The 20622-nt window shown below is 48.6% G+C and overlaps 1 protein-coding gene across 5 annotated transcripts in view; it reads right to left on the reverse strand.

Moving 5' to 3' along the window:
- ARAP1 (ArfGAP with RhoGAP domain, ankyrin repeat and PH domain 1) overlaps positions 1 to 20622 on the reverse strand; it is an 82437-nt gene that overhangs the window by 49737 nt on the left and 12078 nt on the right. For 4 of the 5 annotated variants that reach the window (XM_063306024.1, XM_063306021.1, XM_063306020.1 and 1 more), the window contains exons 2-3: positions 5929 to 6071; positions 3821 to 3891 (exon numbers count right to left, since the gene is read on the reverse strand). In XM_063306024.1, the coding sequence (XP_063162094.1) occupies positions 3821 to 3891; positions 5929 to 6071 (214 nt within the window). Of the gene's footprint in view, positions 1 to 3820; positions 3892 to 5928; positions 6072 to 15032; positions 15323 to 20622 lie in introns of those variants that run through there. The other variant, XM_063306025.1, reaches the window with a different exon arrangement.

The raw sequence follows: 20622 nt of genomic DNA on the forward strand, positions 1-20622 counted from the left end.
CTATAAAAATAATTTATTTACAGAAAGCAAAACAAAAGCAAAACATACTTAAAGGACTTAGCTCCCCTTTTGAAGCAAGCCTTGCTTGGCTACATGGCCGGCAGAGAAAAAAGAGGAAGTAAGAAACAAGTCCAGGCAGATTTTCTTCCCCCAGGCTATTTTGCATGAAGCACGTGAAAGGAGACAATCAAATATAACCTCTTCACCCCGCCAAAATGATGAGGTACAATAGCAGTCTTAATCGTTAGTAGGAAAACCTCAACAGTGTGGGCTTTGTAGTCTGATCTATCTGGAGGGCTGCAGCTTGGGAAGAGCTTTCTCTGAAACGGGACTTTCTCACAGCCCACATGCACCCTCCCTGTCCCATGGATCCCCATTTTGATGCCACAGCATCATCTCCAAGCAAGGCTGTGAAGTGAAGCCCCAGGCCCATGCTCCAAGGCTCTTACCCTGAGATAGACCGTGCCCCACAAATCAGATTCTCCCAAGCATCAAAACCTGGAAGGGGTGGTCTCACTCAGCAAGGAGCTACCTCCAAAGCTTGACCGTTCTGGTCATGTTCTCTGGAGCTGAGGGCCTTGCTCTCATGGCCTCATCACCACCCAGCTAGATGTCTGCAATGAGGGTTCCTCAAAGAACGTGGCTCATTGGTTGGCTGGTGCTAGTCGCTGCACTCGTATTACACCTACTCTGCAAACAGTAACAAAACTCCTCCAGGCCCAGATAGCTTGAGCCCTGAGAACCAGCCACTTCAACCAGCGTGAACCCATCTGAGAAGATCCTCCTGAGAGAAGCTCAGCTTTATGAGGGGAGAGGGGCTGAAGCCAAGAAATGCTGTTTTTCAGTCATGACGTTTACCCCAGAACGTCTACAGGAATGAGACTGGGCCCCTTAGCGAGGGCCACCCAGAATGTAGTGAAGACTGAATTCTACTTGGGGGTCTTTGAGGAATGACTACGCACCACCTGGAATGGGGCTTTATTATCCATTTATTTCTGTTTTTATTTATTATGTACCATCAAATGGGTGTCAACTCTTAGGGACCACAAGGATGGATTTTCTCCATGATCTGTCCCCAACCTGGTCCTTCAGGTCTTCCAACGACGACCCCATCGCTACTGTAACTGAGACCTTCCCCCTTGCTGCTGTCGTCCTCTTCTTCTCTTTCCTTCCACCTTTCCCAGCAGCAGAGCCTTCTCCAGAGAGTCTTCACATCATGTGTCTGAAGTAAGATAATTTGAGCGTGGTCATTCATGCCTCAAGCGAGAACTCTGGGTTGACTTGTGTGATGATTGATCCATTTGTTTGCTTTCTTGCCTGTCCATGGTCTTCCCAGGAGTCTTCTCCAACACCACAGATCAAAGGCATCAATACTCTTCCTGTCTTCCTTCTTCAAAGTCCAACTTTTGCTTCCATGGAGTGTCACAGGGAATACCATGACTTGCAGAATTCTAATCCCTTTTTGCTATTATGTTTATTATGTTTATTATGTTTATTATTATTATATAATAGTATAATTATATTATTATTATTAATTTATTATATTATTATGTTTTGTAATTCATGATTTTGTTTATGAAATTCTGCTGTGTTATGTTATCATTGGGATTAAGGCTATCTTACTTAGTGGGAATGTTTTTTAGTATTTCACGTTGTTGTAAGTGGCTGGGATTCAGCAGCATACAAATGGAGTACATAAATAAAAATAATACGCCAGACTGTAAAGGTAAGGATAAGGCAGGGGGAGGCTGCTGCGTGTTTAAGCAAGAATTGGTACAAGCTGGACATCCTCTTTGTCTGCTCTTGGACCACCAGTGTCCACGACAGATAACTCCACCCTGTACTCTGGGCTGCACATTCTCGAAGACTCTGTTGCCTGGAGGAGGGAGAAACCAGCCAGGGCCCCCTACACTCCATTTGACACCCAGACACTGTGCTTCTCTTCTTACAAATCAAGGGTGTAGAAGCAATTCCAAAAACAGCCCCTGAATAGAAGACCCTTTCTCTGACACTCTCTTTTCAGAGAAGGACGTTTGCGGACTTTCCCATCCCATCACACGTTTGGGTCTCCTGAATGGATCAGAAGGCCCTTATCTGCTGGGATTTGCCCTCAGCACAGCTGGCCAGGCAAAATCTGGGCCAAAGTATTTTCTAAATACAGGTAATCCTCACTTAACAACCACAATGGGGACTGGAATTTCAGTCGCTAAGGGATGCGGTCATTAAGCAAATCCAACCTGATTTTATGACCATTTTTGTGGCGGTCGTTAAGCGAATCATGCAATTCCCCATTGATTTTGCTTGCCGGAAGCTGGCTGGGAAGGTCGAAAATGGCGATCACGTGACCGCAGGACGCTGCAATGGCCATAAGTGTGAGGATCAGTAGTAAGTCAGTTTTTCAGCATCGTCATTCCGAGCCATCGCTAAACTCCCAGACCAAACTGTCGCTAAACAAATGGTCATTAAGCAAGGGCTACCTGTCTATACTGTACATCACATCTTCAGGAGGTTGTAACATTGGGGCACAGAGATTAGAGACAGCAACGGAGAGATATGCAGGAGGTCTGAGGCTCCCCACGGAGATCTGGTGAATATCCACATTGCTTATGCTTTGGTCTACCATAACTTGCTTTACGCTGTGGCAAGTAACGAAAGCCACTCCCTTCAGGAAGTCTTTGACAACCAATCATTTGCATTTTAACCAATTATGCTAATTAAATCTGCATGCATTGGCATGGAAGTAAAACCAAAGTTCTGAAGGAAATGCAAATTTTCTTTTGGAACGAATCTCAAGATTTCCTTTTACTGAATTGCTTCACTATCTCAGCAGCCCTGTAAAACAGCACCAGGGCAATGCAAGTCAGTGGAAAAGAGGAAATGTCTCCTTCCTTCCGATACTGGCACTGGCAGCGCCTGGCAAATCACATCACCCTCTGCAGGAATGCCCCAACGAAAAGGCAGCGCAGCTCCTTTTCCTGAGCTCTATCCCAGGCAGCTTCTAGTGCTCAGCACAACAGGATGTTGCAGAAAGCAGACCCTTCTATTTATAGTAGTAGGAACCACCTCTGTGGCCTTTCTCAGAAGCCACTCAGCAGTTTCCCCTCAGGCCACGTTAGCAGAAAGAGAGAAACCTGCCTGCTCCCCATGGCTGGAAGAATTTACTGCAGAGATCTCAAACTTGAGGAGAGTCTGCGGCCCCGTGGATGGGGTCGCAGGAAGAAGCCACAGGGAGCATCCGTTGCGTTGCTGAGTAGGGAGGGCATGGGGGGCCACACTTCCAGTCTCTTCCGCAACAGCAAGGAAAAAGGGCTGGGATCTGCTGGACTGGATCCCCTCCTCCCCCAGCACTAGCTGGGGACGCCAGAGGCGCTGAACCACGGACTTTCTGCATCCCCAATTCTCCCCTGTGCAGGGCGGTTCAAGCAAGCCGCCAAAGGTTTCAAAAGCATCTGACAGCAAAGACCAGAAGCAGAAGAAAATAAAAAACGCAGGAGATCTTAAGGAAAACGATCCTGCAAACAGGAGAGCCGCAGCAGCCTTCTCCCTTCTCTTTGGGGCATTTTCTCCTAAATCCGTCGCTTGGAAGCAAGTCGCACCTCTTTGAATGGGTGCCCTCTTGGTATCAGGACTGGCTGGCTGATGGCGGTAGGTCTGCGGAGGGCAGAGGGGCTCGGGAGAGGGTCCTGGCCAATGCTGGGAGCACTGCCCACGGACCCCAAGCTGGCCGATATGGGGGCTGCGGGGCAGGAGGGGCAAAGTGGGCCTCCCTCTCCTTTGCCAAGGCACAGACAGGCATTTTGCCAGAGACTTACAGACACACCTTGTCAGTCATTTCGTCCATAAAAGTTTCTCTCTCCTCCTCCAGTGGGGGGTCTTCATAATCGGAATCATCTGAGGGCAAGAAAGCAAAATCTCCATGAACGTTGGCAAGAGACTTCCATCAAGTTGGACCTCCAGGCCCTTCTCTGACTAGCAAAGCCCCCCCACCCCCCCGCCCCAGCTCTGTTTCCAGAGTTCCTGCCAAGGGGAAACCTTGGATCATGGGACTCACACCCCTCGGCTGCCCTGAGCAAGAGCTGATGGTTCAAAGGGATCCGAGGAAGGTAAGAAGGGGCTGGCCAGAGACGCCTGATTAATTGCAAGAACGATCATCCAACGATAGGACCCTTTAATCCGGTGGATTTCAATGGATCGTGTTGGTTGAAGACTGGTGCTTGCACTGGTCACCTTTGAGCGTGACAACACACCAATCTGCTTTTCTCGTTAATTTGGTGGGTTTGCTTGGTACACACACAGCAGCCAGGCTGGTCTCCAGTAAAACTCAGCATCCACACCACACCGACGCTAAGAGCTTTTCGCTGGCAGCCACCAGTTCCTGGGGAACGTGCAAAGTGTTGGGTATCACCTTCAAAACGCTCACAGCTCGATTCCAAGCTTCTTGAGAGAACGCCCCTTTCGTGTCATTTCTCCCCCCCCCCACCCCCCGCCCCCAGTTCTGCTCACTGAGAGCATCTGCAGCAGCACCGCTTGGGATGAGCAAGATTCTGGGGGGGGTGGGGGGGTGGACTTCCCTGCAACCATCCCCTTTCTTGGGAAGGCACGCCGTGCTGTGGTGAGGGGTTGGACCCCTTTGTCAGACTTCAGAAAGAACACATTTCATGGCTGAGCAGTTTAATTTATTCTGAGTATTTTTGGTTTGGGCTGGGTTTCAAGGGAAAAAAACCCCAATTCAAGCAAGAAAACAATGTTAGAGCTCCACAGAAGGGTTGCCAATTGTTTCTCGGCACAGTTTAAGGCCTCTGACCTTCCTTTCAGAGCCACAGAGGGTCTCAACCCCTCCTGCTTTTGAAAAGGGAGGCCAGGCCGCTTCTCTCCCACCAGGCTGGAACGAACCTTGAGAGGTCTGTCTGATAATCCCAACTACGGATCACTCTCACCCACAGGAGATTAGCCCAAGGCACCCCCGCATCTTCCCTCCTCATGCATGGCATCCGCTCTTCAGTCCCATCTTCCCACTTACGGTTGCCAACCTTCTAAAAAGCTTCCCTTAGCATCATCTGCGGCAGGGACAGATCTGAATTTTCCACATTATGTATTTTATACACGGGTCAACTGAATGGCCGTAGAGCAGAAGTCCGCATGAGGCGTCAAAACCTCTTGAGCTGGCCTTCATGCCTGACGTGATTCCTGAGCAGTAGCCACCACCATGTCCAGTAGCGCTGAGTTCCAGAGGTTATACCTTGTATAAAAGGAAGGGCCCCCCCTCCCTTAGAACTGCAGTGTATCTTCTTCCTCAAAACTCTCCTGTGCAGATGTTAAAGTTCTTCTGTATATCTAAATATCTGCTGGATTTTCAGCAGAATGGTTGTTCGTTTGTTCCATTCATATCCCCCCACAATCTAACTGACTCTCAGTGGTATACAAATGGAATATAGGTAGTCCTCGTTCAGCAACCACAACTGGGACTGGCAACTCAGTTGTTAACTGAAGCAGTTACGAAGTGAAACCGTGATTGTGCTTATGATTTCACTTTAGCTTTCCTTTGCTTTACAGACCTGCAAAGGTCGTAAATGTGAGGATTGGTTGCAAAGTTACTTTTTCATCGCTGTTGTAACTGCAAATGGTTGCTAAACACGGCAGTCGCTAAACAAGGACTACTAGTACACACATATTTCTATAATAAATACATGTTTTATATGTAGACTTTCCAGTCTGGAATGTTCCTCTCCAATCCTTGTATAAAATGGAATTTATGCAGAGTATGAGATTTTATATTTGGTGGCAAACCAATAGTAAAAAATTCCAGAAAGTTTCATATTCCAAATCTGTAGAACTGGGATTGGGCAAATTAAAAAAAAAAAAGGAAATATTCGCTTCAGCTCTATTTGGGCCTTAAAATCTTTAGTGTTGCACCAGGTGGAGACTTACCAAACTCTGGATGCAAAAGAAGAGGTGGCTTTGGAGGGATCTCAGGGCCACTATTCTGTTCTGGTAACTTGGGTCGTGGAAAAACGGTGGGGGGTATGACGTGCAGGTCCTCAGATTCTGGAGGTTTCTCTTTTGCAGGAGAACTGGAAAGAGAAAGCAGAGTTGTCAACCAAGACAATAGGGTAGCAAGAAAAGAAGAAGAAAAAAACACCACTTTCTAGAACCTATAGGCCACCTAACTCAGCCTGGTTAGGGAGAACATTGCTATGGGACAAACTTTGAATGACAGTAGATTTAACCAGTTGTGGGCACTGCCCAAAGGAGCCGTGGATTTGAACTGCTGTGGACGTGCAGTTTTGCATTCTCAGAGAAACAGGTCATGGCAGTGAGGCCCATTGATGACTGTCAGCCAAGGGAGGCAAATTGAACCACCACAGTCAGAAGCAGGGTAGTGCTAAACACGTTGCTTTGGGGGAAACTACAGGGGTGCCCCATACCTTTCCTGTTGGCTTAAAAGCTTCCCAGAGGGCCTAATTCAGCAGCCAAATTCAACCTGGCACAGGTTGGGAATGGGACGGGATATAAGCCACTTTAAACTTCTACTGGAGGATCCTTCTCCACTGTCAAGTTGAAGGGCCCTTTGCCCCTCTTTGAGTTGGCATAAAACTTCACTGGCATGAAGTTTGGCTGTCCCCACTGCCAATCTTCCACCTGCCTCCATTCTCCATCACACCAGTCTCCAACTTCCCATAGTTAACATATTTTACACCCCCTAAGGCTGCCTTTAGATGGTGTTAGAAGAAGCGGGCAACCGTTATCTTCGCACCAAAATAGCTAAGGGGTGTCTTAAGCCTGTCTCATCCTCATCTCACTCAAGATGAAGGCCACATCCCAGGGACACAACAGAAGACAGAGGTTTCCGGGGCATGTCTGTGCCCTGGTTAGGCAGGAGTGGGGAAAGACCCATCAACAACTTCAATGCCTTAATAAGAGGAGCTTTCAAGGAGCAAGCAAGCATGAATGAATGGGGAAAAGTTCACTGAGAGGTAAAGCCAGGGGAAAATAATGCCAAACTTCTGAAAGAGAAGTTGGCACCTAGATCAAGTATGCGCGCACACACACTGCCCTGATGCTTTCAACAGGGTCCTACCCATGGCAGAGAATCTCCCTGCCAGCAAACATTCCCTCCTTTCTCACATCTCAGGTTATGTACAGCCAGAACGATCAGCAAAATTTGGCCTTTTTTCCCAAGCCATTTCCTCACTTCCACTTCCTTGTAGCCTCAGTGACTTAGGCAACCCACTCATTCTCCAGATTTGCCTACACTCAGGAAGTCCTCGTGGGGCAACAGGAAGCAAACAGGGGTTTCCCCGTGCAGCATCAAATTGTTTGTTAGGAAATATAGGCGACAAATCCTCCTGCTAAAATGAGGGTACAGAGAAGGCGGGGAGGGGGGCTAACTTAATTCTGGACCGAACCCTCCTCTTGACCGCAATTCCACGCTCATCTCCCTCTGCAGCCCACACCCCATTTTTGCTTGCGAGATGGCAAAAGCAGGGCTAAATTCAAATCTTCCTGCAGGTTAATTTTTAGAGGAGGTTTTGCTGTGGCTGAAACTTGTGACTGGGCATTGTTAAAATGTAATGAATGAGTAAGCAAGTGAGGGAATTAGTTCTTATAAGTCCAGGTTTTACACAGGATGTGACGACAGAGTATCAGAAAACACGTGAGATTCATTTGGGACACCACAAAATAAAGAGCATCAGCCAAATTTCAGAGTCCTTTTTTCCTGTTCAGCTGCTTTCTACAGCCGAATTTTTTTTCCTGATTGAACCTCTAACCCCGTAGCCAGCTCAGGCAGGGATGTATATGCAAAACCGGTTTTCTGCTGCAGCCTTTCACGTGTTTTCCAGGACAGCCTGTAATCTGAACCATTCACAACCGAAACCCTTTGCCACCACGAAGCCCGTTTCTTATGCGTGGCTCTGAACCCCCGTTTTCCGTTTCATCCTCTTCAACGCATCACCTGCCGTGTGGACGGAAACAAGACCGTGATTGTAAAAGGGCGAAGGAGAATCCAGCTTGGAAAGCGATTCTCCCCCACACAATGCATCCTTCCAAAGCACCGAATCCCCAATCTGCTCCCTACAGACGCTTGGGATTCTAACCCCCAGCATCCTCAGCCACTAAAAAGAATATAATTGGAAACAAAAGGGATTGCAACCGTTCCTGGCACCGACTCTTTAGAAAACCAGGGACTGCAGACATAGACGCCCCCCCCCATGTGGATCTGGGCTCCATGAACCCCTCACTCAGCAGGGAAAGAGGGAGGGGGGAATCAGAAACCAGCAGGCATGCCTGGGCTCGGTTCCAAATTGCAAGGCGGTGGGAGCTTTACTTTCACATCTGCACCCTTCCTGACAACTGTTCTGGTCACCCGGAGGTTCGTGAGCACGGTGGCAGGTGAAGGCAGGCAAACCCACATGGCCAGAGCTCAAATTCTCTCTGGGTCGGGATGACCTCACAGCATGTTCTCCGCCACGCCTCTACAGAAACCAACTCCTTCCATCATCCCTCCTGTGCCACGGAACCAAGGACTCCTGCCCAGCGTGCGGTGGGATGCCCAGGCCCAAAGCCCCGGCTTGTTCCTTGGCACACCGGTTGGAGACCTGGTCAACCCATGTCCACTTTCAGGGTCCCTCCAGCATGGCTCACTGCTGCTGCTGCTGCTGCTGGAAAGGTATCCACGGAACATCCCCTGCTGCGCAGGCCACAGCGAGGCGAACACCTGGCTCTGGGTGGCGCATCGCACACACACACACACACACACAGACATTTCCTTTGGTCTGTTCTGAAACTGCTAAAGACAAATGGGCCAGAGTGAAAACTGAACGAAGGAAAGCAAAGAGAAAGCGAAAAAGAGAAGTGGAAAAGGAAAGGAAGTGAGCAATAAACAGCCAGGGTGTTTATTCATCCCAGGCGCACCTAGGGCAGCCTCTCTCCCCATCCAGACAGCGACGTCTCCTGAGGAGGGTCCTGAGGAAGGGAGCCAAACTCTACGATTAAAGTCCCTGAGAAGGTTTCTGAGTGGCCTCAGGGGTGTGAGAAGTGTCCACTTTATCCAGGGTCAAGGAACGCTCTACATCAGTGTTTCTCAACCTCAGCAACTTTAAGAGGTGTGGACTCCAACTCCCAGAATTCCCCATGCTGGCTGGGGAATTCTGGGAGTTGGAGTCCACACCTCTTAAAGTTGCTGAGGTTGAGAAACACTGCTCTACATCCTTGGCTTCACTCTCAAAAATCCCTGTTCACGCCTTGATAAGACCAAGAGAAGAGCAGAAGTGGAGGAGAGCCCACATTCACCTACATCACCCTTCTGGAGAGCCAGAAGTTGAGAGCTTCCCCTTCCAAGCAAAAGGCATTTGTTCCATTTCCGGGTGTATCGCTGGGGTAAAACTATGCCTGTGCCCTCTTCCGTCTTATATGAGAAGACTGTGGTTAAAATTTAAAAGAGGGGGTGTGGAAAAGGAACACCTGAACATTTATAGAATCAGTAAAACAGTCGCAAACCTCTTGACTGAATTCCATGGAACTTTCTCTTCCTGGTCCCTCTGCTGACAAAAAGGTAAATTCGAACGGGGAAAAGCAACAGCCATCAGCAGTCCCTGTTGCAAATCAGCATTTGATTTCCAGTGTTCTTTAAGGATTATTTTGGCTTCTGCCGCAGCAGCCAAAAAGGTTTCTTGAGTCTTAATAACTGTGGCAATGCAGTCCCAATTCTCCTTCAAGCCACTAATAAGCAGATGGGACACCCTGGAAGTGAAGCATCCAGAGGACAGATCCTGACCAGCAATTTAGGGGGTGATTAATGTCACTGGTTATTGCTAAATGTTTGATTTACGACTGGGGATCCAGGCACCAAAAGTGACTTTGGCTCTCTGGGACCTTGGAAATGCTTTTTACTTCCACCTGCAATTCTGGATTTCCTGCTTTAGTGATCAGTTGCAACAACAGAAGCAACCAATAACACCTCAAGTGGAGGGTCTCCGGGGTCCCTGGGAGCTCCCAGAGGAGAACTGGCCCTTCTGGACCTTTTCTTAGCCCTCATTGCTGTAGGTAAAAACAGTGTGCTGACCTTGGGAATTAGCAACGCAGTGGGGGTGAAACCTTTGATCGTGGTTGAGACTCACTGATGACATTGTCATCATCCAGACCATGGAAAAGAACCCTTCACCAAATTCCATCACAGCTCAGCAGCTTCCACCCCATCATCAACCTATGCTTGGAGATATCTGCAGAACCAGTTCCCTCCCTTGATGCCATGACACAGCCTCGTAACGGACACACATTATATCCGAAGCCTGCTACTCACCATGCGTACCTCCAGCTTCCTCCAGCGCACGCCATCAAATCTACCATCTATAGCCAAGCTCTACGCTACAGCTTCATTTGTTCTGACCCACTTGACAGGAATGCTCAACAGATGGAATTGAAGCAGGAATTCAGGAGACCGAATCCCTCTTCGAGTGAGATCAATAAATGAATCAATAGAGCCAGATCAATTGCCAGGAAGGGCCCATTAAACGGCAGGTGACAGAAGCAGAACAACAGAAGACCTCTGGCTGTCACCTGCAGCTCTCAGCTCAAACCATTAAAAGACATCATTAATAAGCCACAGCCCACAGCCGACACTGAGACTGTATTTTCTCTCAGGCACTGTGTGGCAGGCCCAGACATGCACACAGACAACCGTTAACCTGAAGCAATTTCTCACAAGCAACAAGAAACAACAGGACAATGATGCGAACATGGCAACCAACAAACTCAGATGTCTACTTTGCCCCCACATCTATACCGACAGCACCACCACAGCCCCCAAGAACTTCTCACACAGGCTTAGATGCTCTTCCTCTACGGTGACAGCAACACCCTCCTGGATTCCATGTAGGACAAACGGGACAACTTTGCGCAAAAAAAATGAATGGACCTAAGTTTGACATCAGGGTTCAAAAGAAGGGCAAAGTAAGACCAGAGCATTATTGCAGACCTCCAAGTAATCACTTTGGGATAAAGAAACTTCAGCAGCACCTTTGCACGAGAGACAGCTGAACTCACATAGAGTACATCAAAAGGTCCCAGGCCATCTCAGAAGGCCTGAACAAACACAATGTTTTTTTTTAACACATCACAATTAAACTGATAACGTACCTGCAAACTGTCTCACGTCTGCATCGGCATAACCCACCTCTCTTCCCCTTCCTCCCCCCCCCCCTTTGTCCGAATGTAATTCCTAGTCAGTCTAGCCACGCTACGCACCTGGTGCAGGCTGATGCCTTTTGTGAGTCTGAGAAGGCGCTGGGAGACGTGTCTCATGTTGCATGTGCCTATGTGTCTCACCTCGACCACCTTGTCTGGGATCAGAAGCGAAGCAGGAAGGCCCAGGCAACCCTCGTCTGAACTTGGCCATGAAAACCTCATAGATATGTCCAAAGTCAACAGTCAAGCTGCTGAGGCCACCACAGAAGACACAGCTACACGTGGGTTTCTAAGGCAGGGTTTCTCAACCCTGGCAACTTCAAGCCGTGCGTGGACTTCCACGTGGCTGGCTGGGGAATTCTGGGTGTTGAAGTCCACACAGCTTCGAGTTGCCAAGGTTGAGAAGCCCTGCTCTAAGGCTTGGACCTTTTGTTCACAGAAACAGCAGCACTGGGAGGCAACCTTTTCAAATCATTTTAAAAGCCACAAATTTGGTATATATGTACCTCCAGATCCCTTGAAATGCCTGGACAGGTTTTTTACTCCTTGTCTAAAACAGAGGTGCTGTTGCTAAGCCCACCCATCCCAAAAGAACCCTACTGTTGCACAGGATTGTTCTCCCCCACCTTAAATTTCCTCCACTTGGAAACAACCCTTGATCATAGAATTTGGGGGCTGGGAACTTCTTTTTGCTTGGAAAATGCAAAGTCTGTTTACAAGTCCTGCCCCATAAACATCTGCCTTGCAAGACACCCAGCTTGCAACCCCTGGGCTGCCCCACGGCAGAGAGGGTCAAAACTGGGGGCGTCTAAGCTAAATCCTCCCTTGTTTCTCGAGGCAAGATGAAAAGATTCAGCCTCTCCACCCTAATTAGAGTGTCTGGGGAAGCTCTAAATATAGGTCTCACCAGGGGCAAGAGAGAAGCCACAAGCTGGTGGGACGGAGCAGCTGGGGAAAATCCTGTTTCTGCTGGGCAGGACAAGAGAGTCCTTGTTTTTCATCGGCTTGGCACCGAAAAAGGGCTGACTCCTTCACAGGATGGGCTTCCAGCAGACTTTTCCAACATGGAGTCCTCCGGAGATATGACCCCCACCATTCACACCTTGCAGGTTTACGGAGAATTCTGGGAATTGTAGTTCCACTACATGTTGGGGAGGCTGCCTCATAGCTCCACGGTAAAACTCATAGAAGGATGTGCCTGAGAAAGCTTTGCATGTAAAAGATCCCAATTCCTTGTCCCAGGAGGAAAGTTTGAGGCTGATAAATGGAAAATCCAGCAGCTGGCTGGATTTCTCAGAGATCTTTTAGCAACACACATAAGCTTCTGGCCCGTGGGGCAATACAGGAACCAGGATTGGTCAAAAAAGCAAGCTGATGTCCCGAACATTTTGCTTTAATCAAAGAGAAGCAAAGCTAGAGGAAACGATAATCAGTATCTCTTTCCCACAAGACTGATTGGGAAGCAAGTTGACCCTTTTGGCAGCATTCTGCAAGATGGAGTCTTCCACATCTATGGAAACCATGAGAAAGTAGGACCAGAGTGCAGTCACAGAATGTTAAGAGTCGGAAGGGATCTTAGAACATCCAGACTGGTGTTTCCCAACCTCGGCAACTGTAAGATGGGTGGACTTCAACTCCAGAATTCCCCAGCCGGCATGTAATCAGCGCCTTCATCTTTAAGCCATTGCAGGTCTCCTGGCTGGTTCACTGCTACAGGGAGAAGCATTCTGTGGAGGTTCGTCTCTTGCGTATGTCCAACCCTAAATCAAGGTTTAGCTCAGAGGCCATCTAGTGAAATGTGTCCATCTGGTCACCAAGAGCCAGGAGAGGCTGAGCAAACACAACAGACCCAGGCCAAGGAAACACAACAGCTGTGTTCACACAACACTTATGCAAATAAGCCTTGTCATGTCTAATGGCCTGGTTCACACCACACTACGACAAACAGCTGTGTTCCCACACCATTAGAACACATTGCTTGTACTTGAGTTGTCAGTTCCTATCTGGACCAAAATATGCAGGGAACTCTACCCTACTCTGCCCCCTCCCCATGTGTTGGGAACAGAACTCCCAGAATTCCCCAGATAGTACTGCTAGGAATTGTGGGAGTTGCAGTCTCAACGCATCTAGGACAGGGTTCCTCAACCGTGGCAACTTAAAGATGTGCGGACTTCAACTCCCAGAATTCCCCAGCCACTGCCTTAGAAACTCACATGTGGCACATGCAACATGCTGGCTGGAGAATTCTGGGAGTTGAAGTCCGCACATCTTCAAGTTGCCAAGGCTGAGAAACACTGATCTAGGAGGAAGGGGAGGACACAGCCAAAAAACTCTGCTGGACAGGCCACCAAACTCTCTCCTCCTGTTCTTAGCCAGGTCTCTTCCAAAGGGCTGGGAAGGGGCTGCTCTGTTAGAAGCAGCTCTGCTAATTAAAAGCTGCTTAGAATTATCCAGCCTCTCTCCACACGAGACTCATTCCTACGACAGGCACCACTGTGCAGAGGCCGGAATGATGGTGGACGTCCCTGACATTTTGCCCACACCAGCCTGGTGCCCACTGATCCCCTCCCTGGTCTAGGAGAAAAAGGAGATCAGCTTTCCTTGGGTGGCACTTTTCGATCATTAATGCTATTTCCAGCCTCCGGGGACCACAGGGTGCAAAGGTGCAGGGTCCTCACAGCAGCAGGAGGGCCCGAAATGTCCACCCTCTTTTTCTTCTCATTTTTTTGCACTTAAAAAAAAAATCACATAGCTTCGTGAAAAATGCTGGAGTTTAATGTTACTCTTTTTTTCTTTTTAAGCAGGCCACCAAATCTCTATGATTTGCATGCGCACGTGTGCACGTGCGCACACACACACACACACACACCATTTTTGGAGCTCCAGTGCACTGCCAGGCTGGCTGAGAAGGGCAGGAGCTGGTCAGGGCATCAGGGGCATTGGCTGAGGGAGGCAGAGCCAGAATCGCCTTGCCAAGTGAAAGCTCTGCTTCTCCAACCAGGAGCAGGTTTTGCTTCTCTCCAATTTAAAAATTATCCATATTACTAAATTAGGTTAAAACATCCAGCATGTCAGGAGCCTTCCAAAAATGTGCCCCTCCGAAGTCCTGATCCGACCCATAAGCTGACAGTTGCTCAACCCTCAGGCAAATCCTCAGACTGAGACACCTGAATTACAGTCCTGCATCTTAGTGTAAACGGAGCTGCCTTTTTTACCTAGCATGTAACCAACACACATGAATTTTGAGACTGCAGCACAAAGGAGGCCGTTTCAGCTTCGTCCAAGTGCAGGAACCCAACTGAAAGCAAGGAAAAAAGCTCAGATTCCAACTAGGAAGGTATCCTCAGCAAAATCCTATCTGATGAAGAGTCCGTGAACTGTGGCGTCCTTGGTGCTCTCCGAGCTTGGATGCTGGCTTGCAGACGGTCTTCTGGTGCACTGAAGACGTTCCCTGGTCGGGCAGCGAAACGTCTGCAAGCCACCAGCCAGGCTCAGAGAGACCCAAGGACGCCACCATTCAGCCCTGAGCTCCAGAGATCCTCTTCTGTTGCTAGCCCGTGAATCTCCAGAAAGTTCCCTTTCCTCTTGCAACCTCCAACTGCCAAGCGTGTTCCCAAAGGACCGCGGGAAGGTTTTAAAAGCCTTTGGGTCGGAGGAGGGAAGACAAAAGACTTGAAAGCAGAGCCAGGCAGTTCAAAAAAACAGACAATGGGGAAGAACCCAGCTGAAACAAAAGGACACTTCGCCCACCATTCGTTCATCCATCCGCTGACCTTCCCCATTCCCCTCCTTCAGCAGCTTCTCCTGCAAATCTACCCCCTTCAAAACAGTGAAGCTTTTTCAGTTACCTGGGAAAAGGCGGGGGGAGGCAAGCAGCCACATTCACCGGGCAGGCCAGCCGCTTCCCCACGGTGGGCAGGGCCAGGGCAAGGAGCAGACCCCCTCTGGAACCAGCTGCCCCCTCCCAGTTTGCTCTCGGCGGTGTCCTCCAGGCCAAAAACAGAAAGCCCGCACATCTGGGGTGGGAGGGAGCAGAAAGGGGGCCAGCCAGGAGAGCTTCTCCAGGGACACCGCTGCTGGGTGACGAAGGCGCATGCGCGCTGCTCTCTTTCTCTGGCGCTCCTGGGCACTTCCTGGTTCAAGGCTTCCTGAAAAGAGCTCAGCTGAACTGTGAAAGGGGTAAAAAGGGAAGCTGAAGTCTCTTCCCTTCCCTGCTAAGCTTTGTTTTGTTTCGGGGTGGGGGGGCAGGGGTTGCAAAGCCTTGGGAGGAAGGACTAGCCGACAGCCAGGTGCAACCAGGGAAGGCGTGGCCGAATCTAAGCAACTGGAACATTAATGAAGGTTTTCGCCTGCAGTTCCCATAATAAAGGGTTTAAAACACAGCTGGCTGGGGAATTCTGGGGGTTGAAGTCTGCACATCTTAAAGCGGCTGAGGTTGAGAAACACTGGTTTGGGGACTGAATTCCCCTTGTGTCAAAATGAAACTCATCTTGAGAAGGGCGAGAACAGTAGCAAGCCAAGAAACAAGATTTTCCTCCAACGCAGGGCAGCTCTGAGTGGGACCAGGCCAGACCCTCCAGGCCGGCATTTGGCGGCCGATCCGCAGCCTGGGGAAGCTCACAAGCAGGGCAGAAGACCCACCGACCCTTTCCCCCCAAAACCACCACCACGGCTCTGCAGCAGCGGCTCTTAAGGGACCCTGCCTGGGGTGCCAGAGGTGGTCCACGGCACCGTCACAGCTGGCAGCCTCCCACCACTGCTTTGCCTTTGGAGGCCCACCAGAAGTGGTGGCCAGGCCCGCTGGTGGGAGCATCGTCAATGGAGGAGCCCAAATTCTGACAATTCTGAGTCAGGGAGGAGTCACCTCTCTGGCCCGTGCAAGACCGAACCCGGGCCTCTCGGCTGCCTGCAGTGCTGCTAAGGGGGGCGGTGCTGACTCATGGGGCAGGTGTCTGATTTTAACCAACCGTGCAGTGTCTGCTCTCCTCTACCACCAATGGGGAGAAAGGGGCAATACTTTTATTAGGTACAGGTAGCCCTCAACTTACAACTGTTCGTTTAGTGACCGTTCGAAGGTACGACGGCACTGGGAAAAGTGACTTGCGACCGGTCCTCGCACTAATGGCCAACCCAACATTCCCACAGTCACATGACCAAAACTCAAGCATTTGGCAGTCAGCATGTATTTACGATGGTTGCAGCATCCCAGGGTCACGTGATCACCATTTGCAACCTTCCCAGCCGGCTCCCAGCAAGCAAAATCAAGGGGGAACCACGTGATTCGCTTAATGGCCGCTGCAAAATATATTGTAAAATTAGATGCGGTCTCATGCCTCACTCAACGACCACACCGCTTAACAACAAATTTTCCAGTCCTTATTGCGGTCATAAGTCAAAAACTACCTGTATTACATTTCTATTCTGCCTTCCCACCATCCGCAATGCTTAAGCCACTAAACTAGAAAAAGCAGCTAATTTAGAACAAGCATTCAAACTCCTGAGCAAAGGCCACCAGTTGAAATGGAATAACCACATCTATCAGGCGGACTCCAAATTCAGCAAAACGGTTTCTGCAAATGAACAGCAACGTTCAAGTTGGCTTGGCCTCCCTTGGCAGGGAGTTCCACAGGCCCAGGTCCCAGAATCCTGGAATTGTTGAGTGGGAAGGGATCCCAAAGGCCATCTAGTCCAACTCTTCAAAAAACAAGCTCTGCGGGAGAACTGGCTGCCTCCCTGGCTCAGACACACACAAATTCAGGAGCTGCAGGGAGTCATAACGTGCTTGGCTGAGGTTGAGCTCAACACATTCTGTGAACCCACAGATTGTGGTTCATTAACTACAGCTTACTGTTAAGTGGAAACCTCGTTAACTATGGTTCCTTCAACAACCCTGGTTAAGCAAACCAGGACTTGTGAACTGGGACAATCTCCCAGCAGAGGAGACGGCCTTCATTGTTGCTATGGGAGAGGAGGCAGCAATGAGCAAGAGGTCAAGAATGGCATGGGGGGGTGTGGGGGCTGCAATTCTCCTCCCCTGCATCTCTCCCTGTGAGAAGCTCAGACACGCCTCCAGGTCAGCATTTCTGAAGACACAACACGGTTGTTTCATGCCAGATTTTCTCTGTGTGGTTTATGTCCTACCACTATGTTTACTGTTCCCGGGTCTGAAAAGATAATAAAACGGGCCAGTAAAAAATAAAATAATAAAATAAAATAAAATAAAATAATAAAACCACTGCATGTCACTTAATCTATGGCCTGACACCCCTCCTTGGCTCTGCCTGCCCCCCCTCCCCTCAGTCCTTTGCCCCAAAGACCCAAACCTTATTCCGGGCAAAAGTTCATCCCCTTCTTATATTTCAGAAGATTATTAAAACCTTCCTATTCCTCATGACATACCTTTAGAGAGAGAGGTTAAAATATAATTGCACTTACAACTGCTGTGAAGAATATCGGAAGCCACCGCTTTACACCTTTATATCTTGTTCTCTTTTTTCCTATTTTCTTCTCTTATTGCACTTTTAGCTTTTTCTATTATTTCTTCCTCTTTTCTACTATTTCTATGCTACCTTAGTTTGTAGTTGTTGTTCTTACTATTGTTCTTAAAACTTTTAAATATAGAGATAGAGATAGAGAAATATATAAAAACCTTCCTATTCCTCATGCTTTTAGCAAAGTTTGATAGCTTGAGAGGGCATCCCAATTGGATCTTTTTCTTAGTATGGGTTCTGTTCCTGTTCCTTGCCCCCTGAATCATATTCCAGGGACAGTTCACAAATACAGTAAACTCTCAGTTAACCGGAATTCAAGCAACCGGCACAAAAGTCTGTATCTCTCTGCTGCCATCTAGTGGGCATTAGGGTTTAATAGTAGTAACTCTCAAGCAACCAGAAACGACATTTATCCACCATCTGCCAATCCCCAGGGGTGCCGGTTAACTGAGAGTCTACTGAATTGTGATTCAGCAGACTCAGCTCTCAACACCCCCTAATAGTACAGCCAGATATCAAAGATGAGATAAACACCCCCCAATTATGTAGCTTTTATTGGACTATCATTCATCCCACAATCCCCGCAAAGCTTCTCCAAATTTGGTCCCAGGCAGGATTCATTACTTATTCATCAGCTTATATTTACTGCCCCAGTCTGAAAGACTCCGGGTGGTACGTACACAACATGGAAAAACTTTAAAAATCCAAATAAGCCGAGTCCTACAGCGTAAAGGTGGCTTGCCAACAGAAACACCCGGGGGCAAAGATTCACTGAAGCAAAACAGATTTTAGCATCTTGGGAAACGTCAAGAGCAATGTTTCTCAACCTTGGCAATTCGAAGTTGTGTGGACCTCAACTCCCAGAATTCCCCAGCCAGAATTCCCCAGCATGCTGGCTGGGGAATTCTGGGAGTTGAAGTCCACACACCTTCAAGTTGCCAAGGTTGAGGAACACTGGTCAAGAGGATGCAGCCAAATCATGAAAGACACTCTTTGACGGTTCGCATCTGTGAAGTGGAGCTGCCTAAAGCTCAGTGACAACAGCCAGGCAGCTGGTAGCCAGAGCAGGACACCTGCCCGCCCACCTGTCCTCTACTCAAACATTTCCAGCATCAAAGCCAAATCCATTCCTTCCTTCGTATCTCGTTATGTATTTTACGTGACCGATTGAGTATGAGCCACCGTCAAGAAGGGGCCGACTCTCAGCAACCACACAGAGAGATGTCCCCCGTGATGATCTGTCCCTCACCTGGTCCTTCACGTATGCATCCTACCTACTCCAGCTTATTTGCCACTCTGTCCAATAAGGGTAAAAGCAGCTGCCAAGGAAAAAATGCAACATAAATTTAAGCAGCCCACGGAACAGCCACAACACGGAAACCCACAGAAGGAGGGTCCCCTCTCGTCCCCCGTCTGTTTCCAAGGCTCTCCGGAAAAGCCTTAATAGCTTTCCATTAATGGCTTTACAGATGGATGGACGGATGGATGCATGCATGCATGGTGGGAGCCAAGGATTTCTTAACAGGGTTTCTGTAATTATATTATTACGCATTTTCTGCTGTTCACTGCCGACTCTTGTTGTTTTATGGATTCTGTAGCCTTTCGTTTTAGAACGGATTAACATGGCATTATCTTCATTTTTATCAAGAAGCTGTAATGTGATTGGGGGCTGCAAATTAAAAGGAGGGATATAAAATGAAATGGAATGGAATGAAATTACTCCTGAAGACTCCGTGGAAACATCCATGTAATTTTCTTGGCAGCAGAACAAAAAGGCGTTGTTCTTCCTTTCTTCCGGCATTTTTTTAAGTTCACAGTCTAGCCGGTCGTACTGGGATCTCCTGGTGGTCTCCCATCCAAGTACTATCAAAGTCCACCCTTGCTTAGCTTCCAGACAAAGTTGGCCAGGTGACATGGCCTGGGCAGGCATTCATCTTTCTAAAGGTTAAACATCATTCGCCGACACTTATCAAGCACTGCCAATTATTGGGGACACAGCAGTCTAAAGGACTAGGCCACAATTGGGTGATGTCCCTAGTTCAAATCCCACTTTAGCCCAGAAGTTTGCTGGCGGATTTTGAGTCACTGGCCATCATCTCTCAGTGTGGCCTACCTCACAGGGCTGTTTTAAGACAAAAAGGGAGGGGGATAGTCTTACACAGTGCCTTGGCTTCCTGGAAAGACAGATGGGCAGAGGAGCAAATCCAATGTATTTAACTAATAACATTTAAAAAAAAACCAGGCATAACAGCTGAATATTCAGGATTCCCAATCAGAGAGGAGATGCCACAGAAGCCATTTAATTCCACCTCCACCCACTACGTCAGTGTTTCCTAACCTTGGCCCCGTTAAGATGTGTGGACTTCAACTCCCAGAATTCCCCAGCGAGCCATGCTGGGAGTTGAAGTCCACACATCTTAACGGGGCCAAGGATGGGAAATGCTGCTCTAGGTGTCTGGTTTGCAGACAATTCACAACTTTGTGGAAGAGAATGCATGTTCCTTGAGGGTGGGTGGGTAAGACGCCTGCATTGCCACCCCCGTCAGGACAATGCCCAGAGCCCCGCCCAACTTTTCTGCATTCCTTGGGGCATCTGGCCGTGACAAAAAAGCACAGCCAATCCATTTCAGCAGCCACAGCTCTTTCTGATCTTTGTAAATAGAAGAGAAGGTGTGTAGCTCAGGGTTGAACTGTTTACATTCCATTCAAAAGAGACAACAAAAAAGCTAAGAAGGAAAGAAAAAGACCAAAACACGTCCTCGCCAGCAGCCAGCACCAGTTAAGCGAGGATTAACACCAGACAAACCATCAAACAGAAATAATACAGGTAGTCCTCTCTTAACAACCATTTGTTTAGTGATGGTCCAGACTTACGACAGTGCTGTAAAAACTGACTTGTGACCGGTCCTTGCACTTACAACCATCGCCACCTCCTGCAGTCACGTGA

Source organism: Candoia aspera, chromosome 5 (assembly GCF_035149785.1).
Source record: "Candoia aspera isolate rCanAsp1 chromosome 5, rCanAsp1.hap2, whole genome shotgun sequence".
NCBI classification, from domain to species: domain Eukaryota; kingdom Metazoa; phylum Chordata; class Lepidosauria; order Squamata; family Boidae; genus Candoia; species Candoia aspera.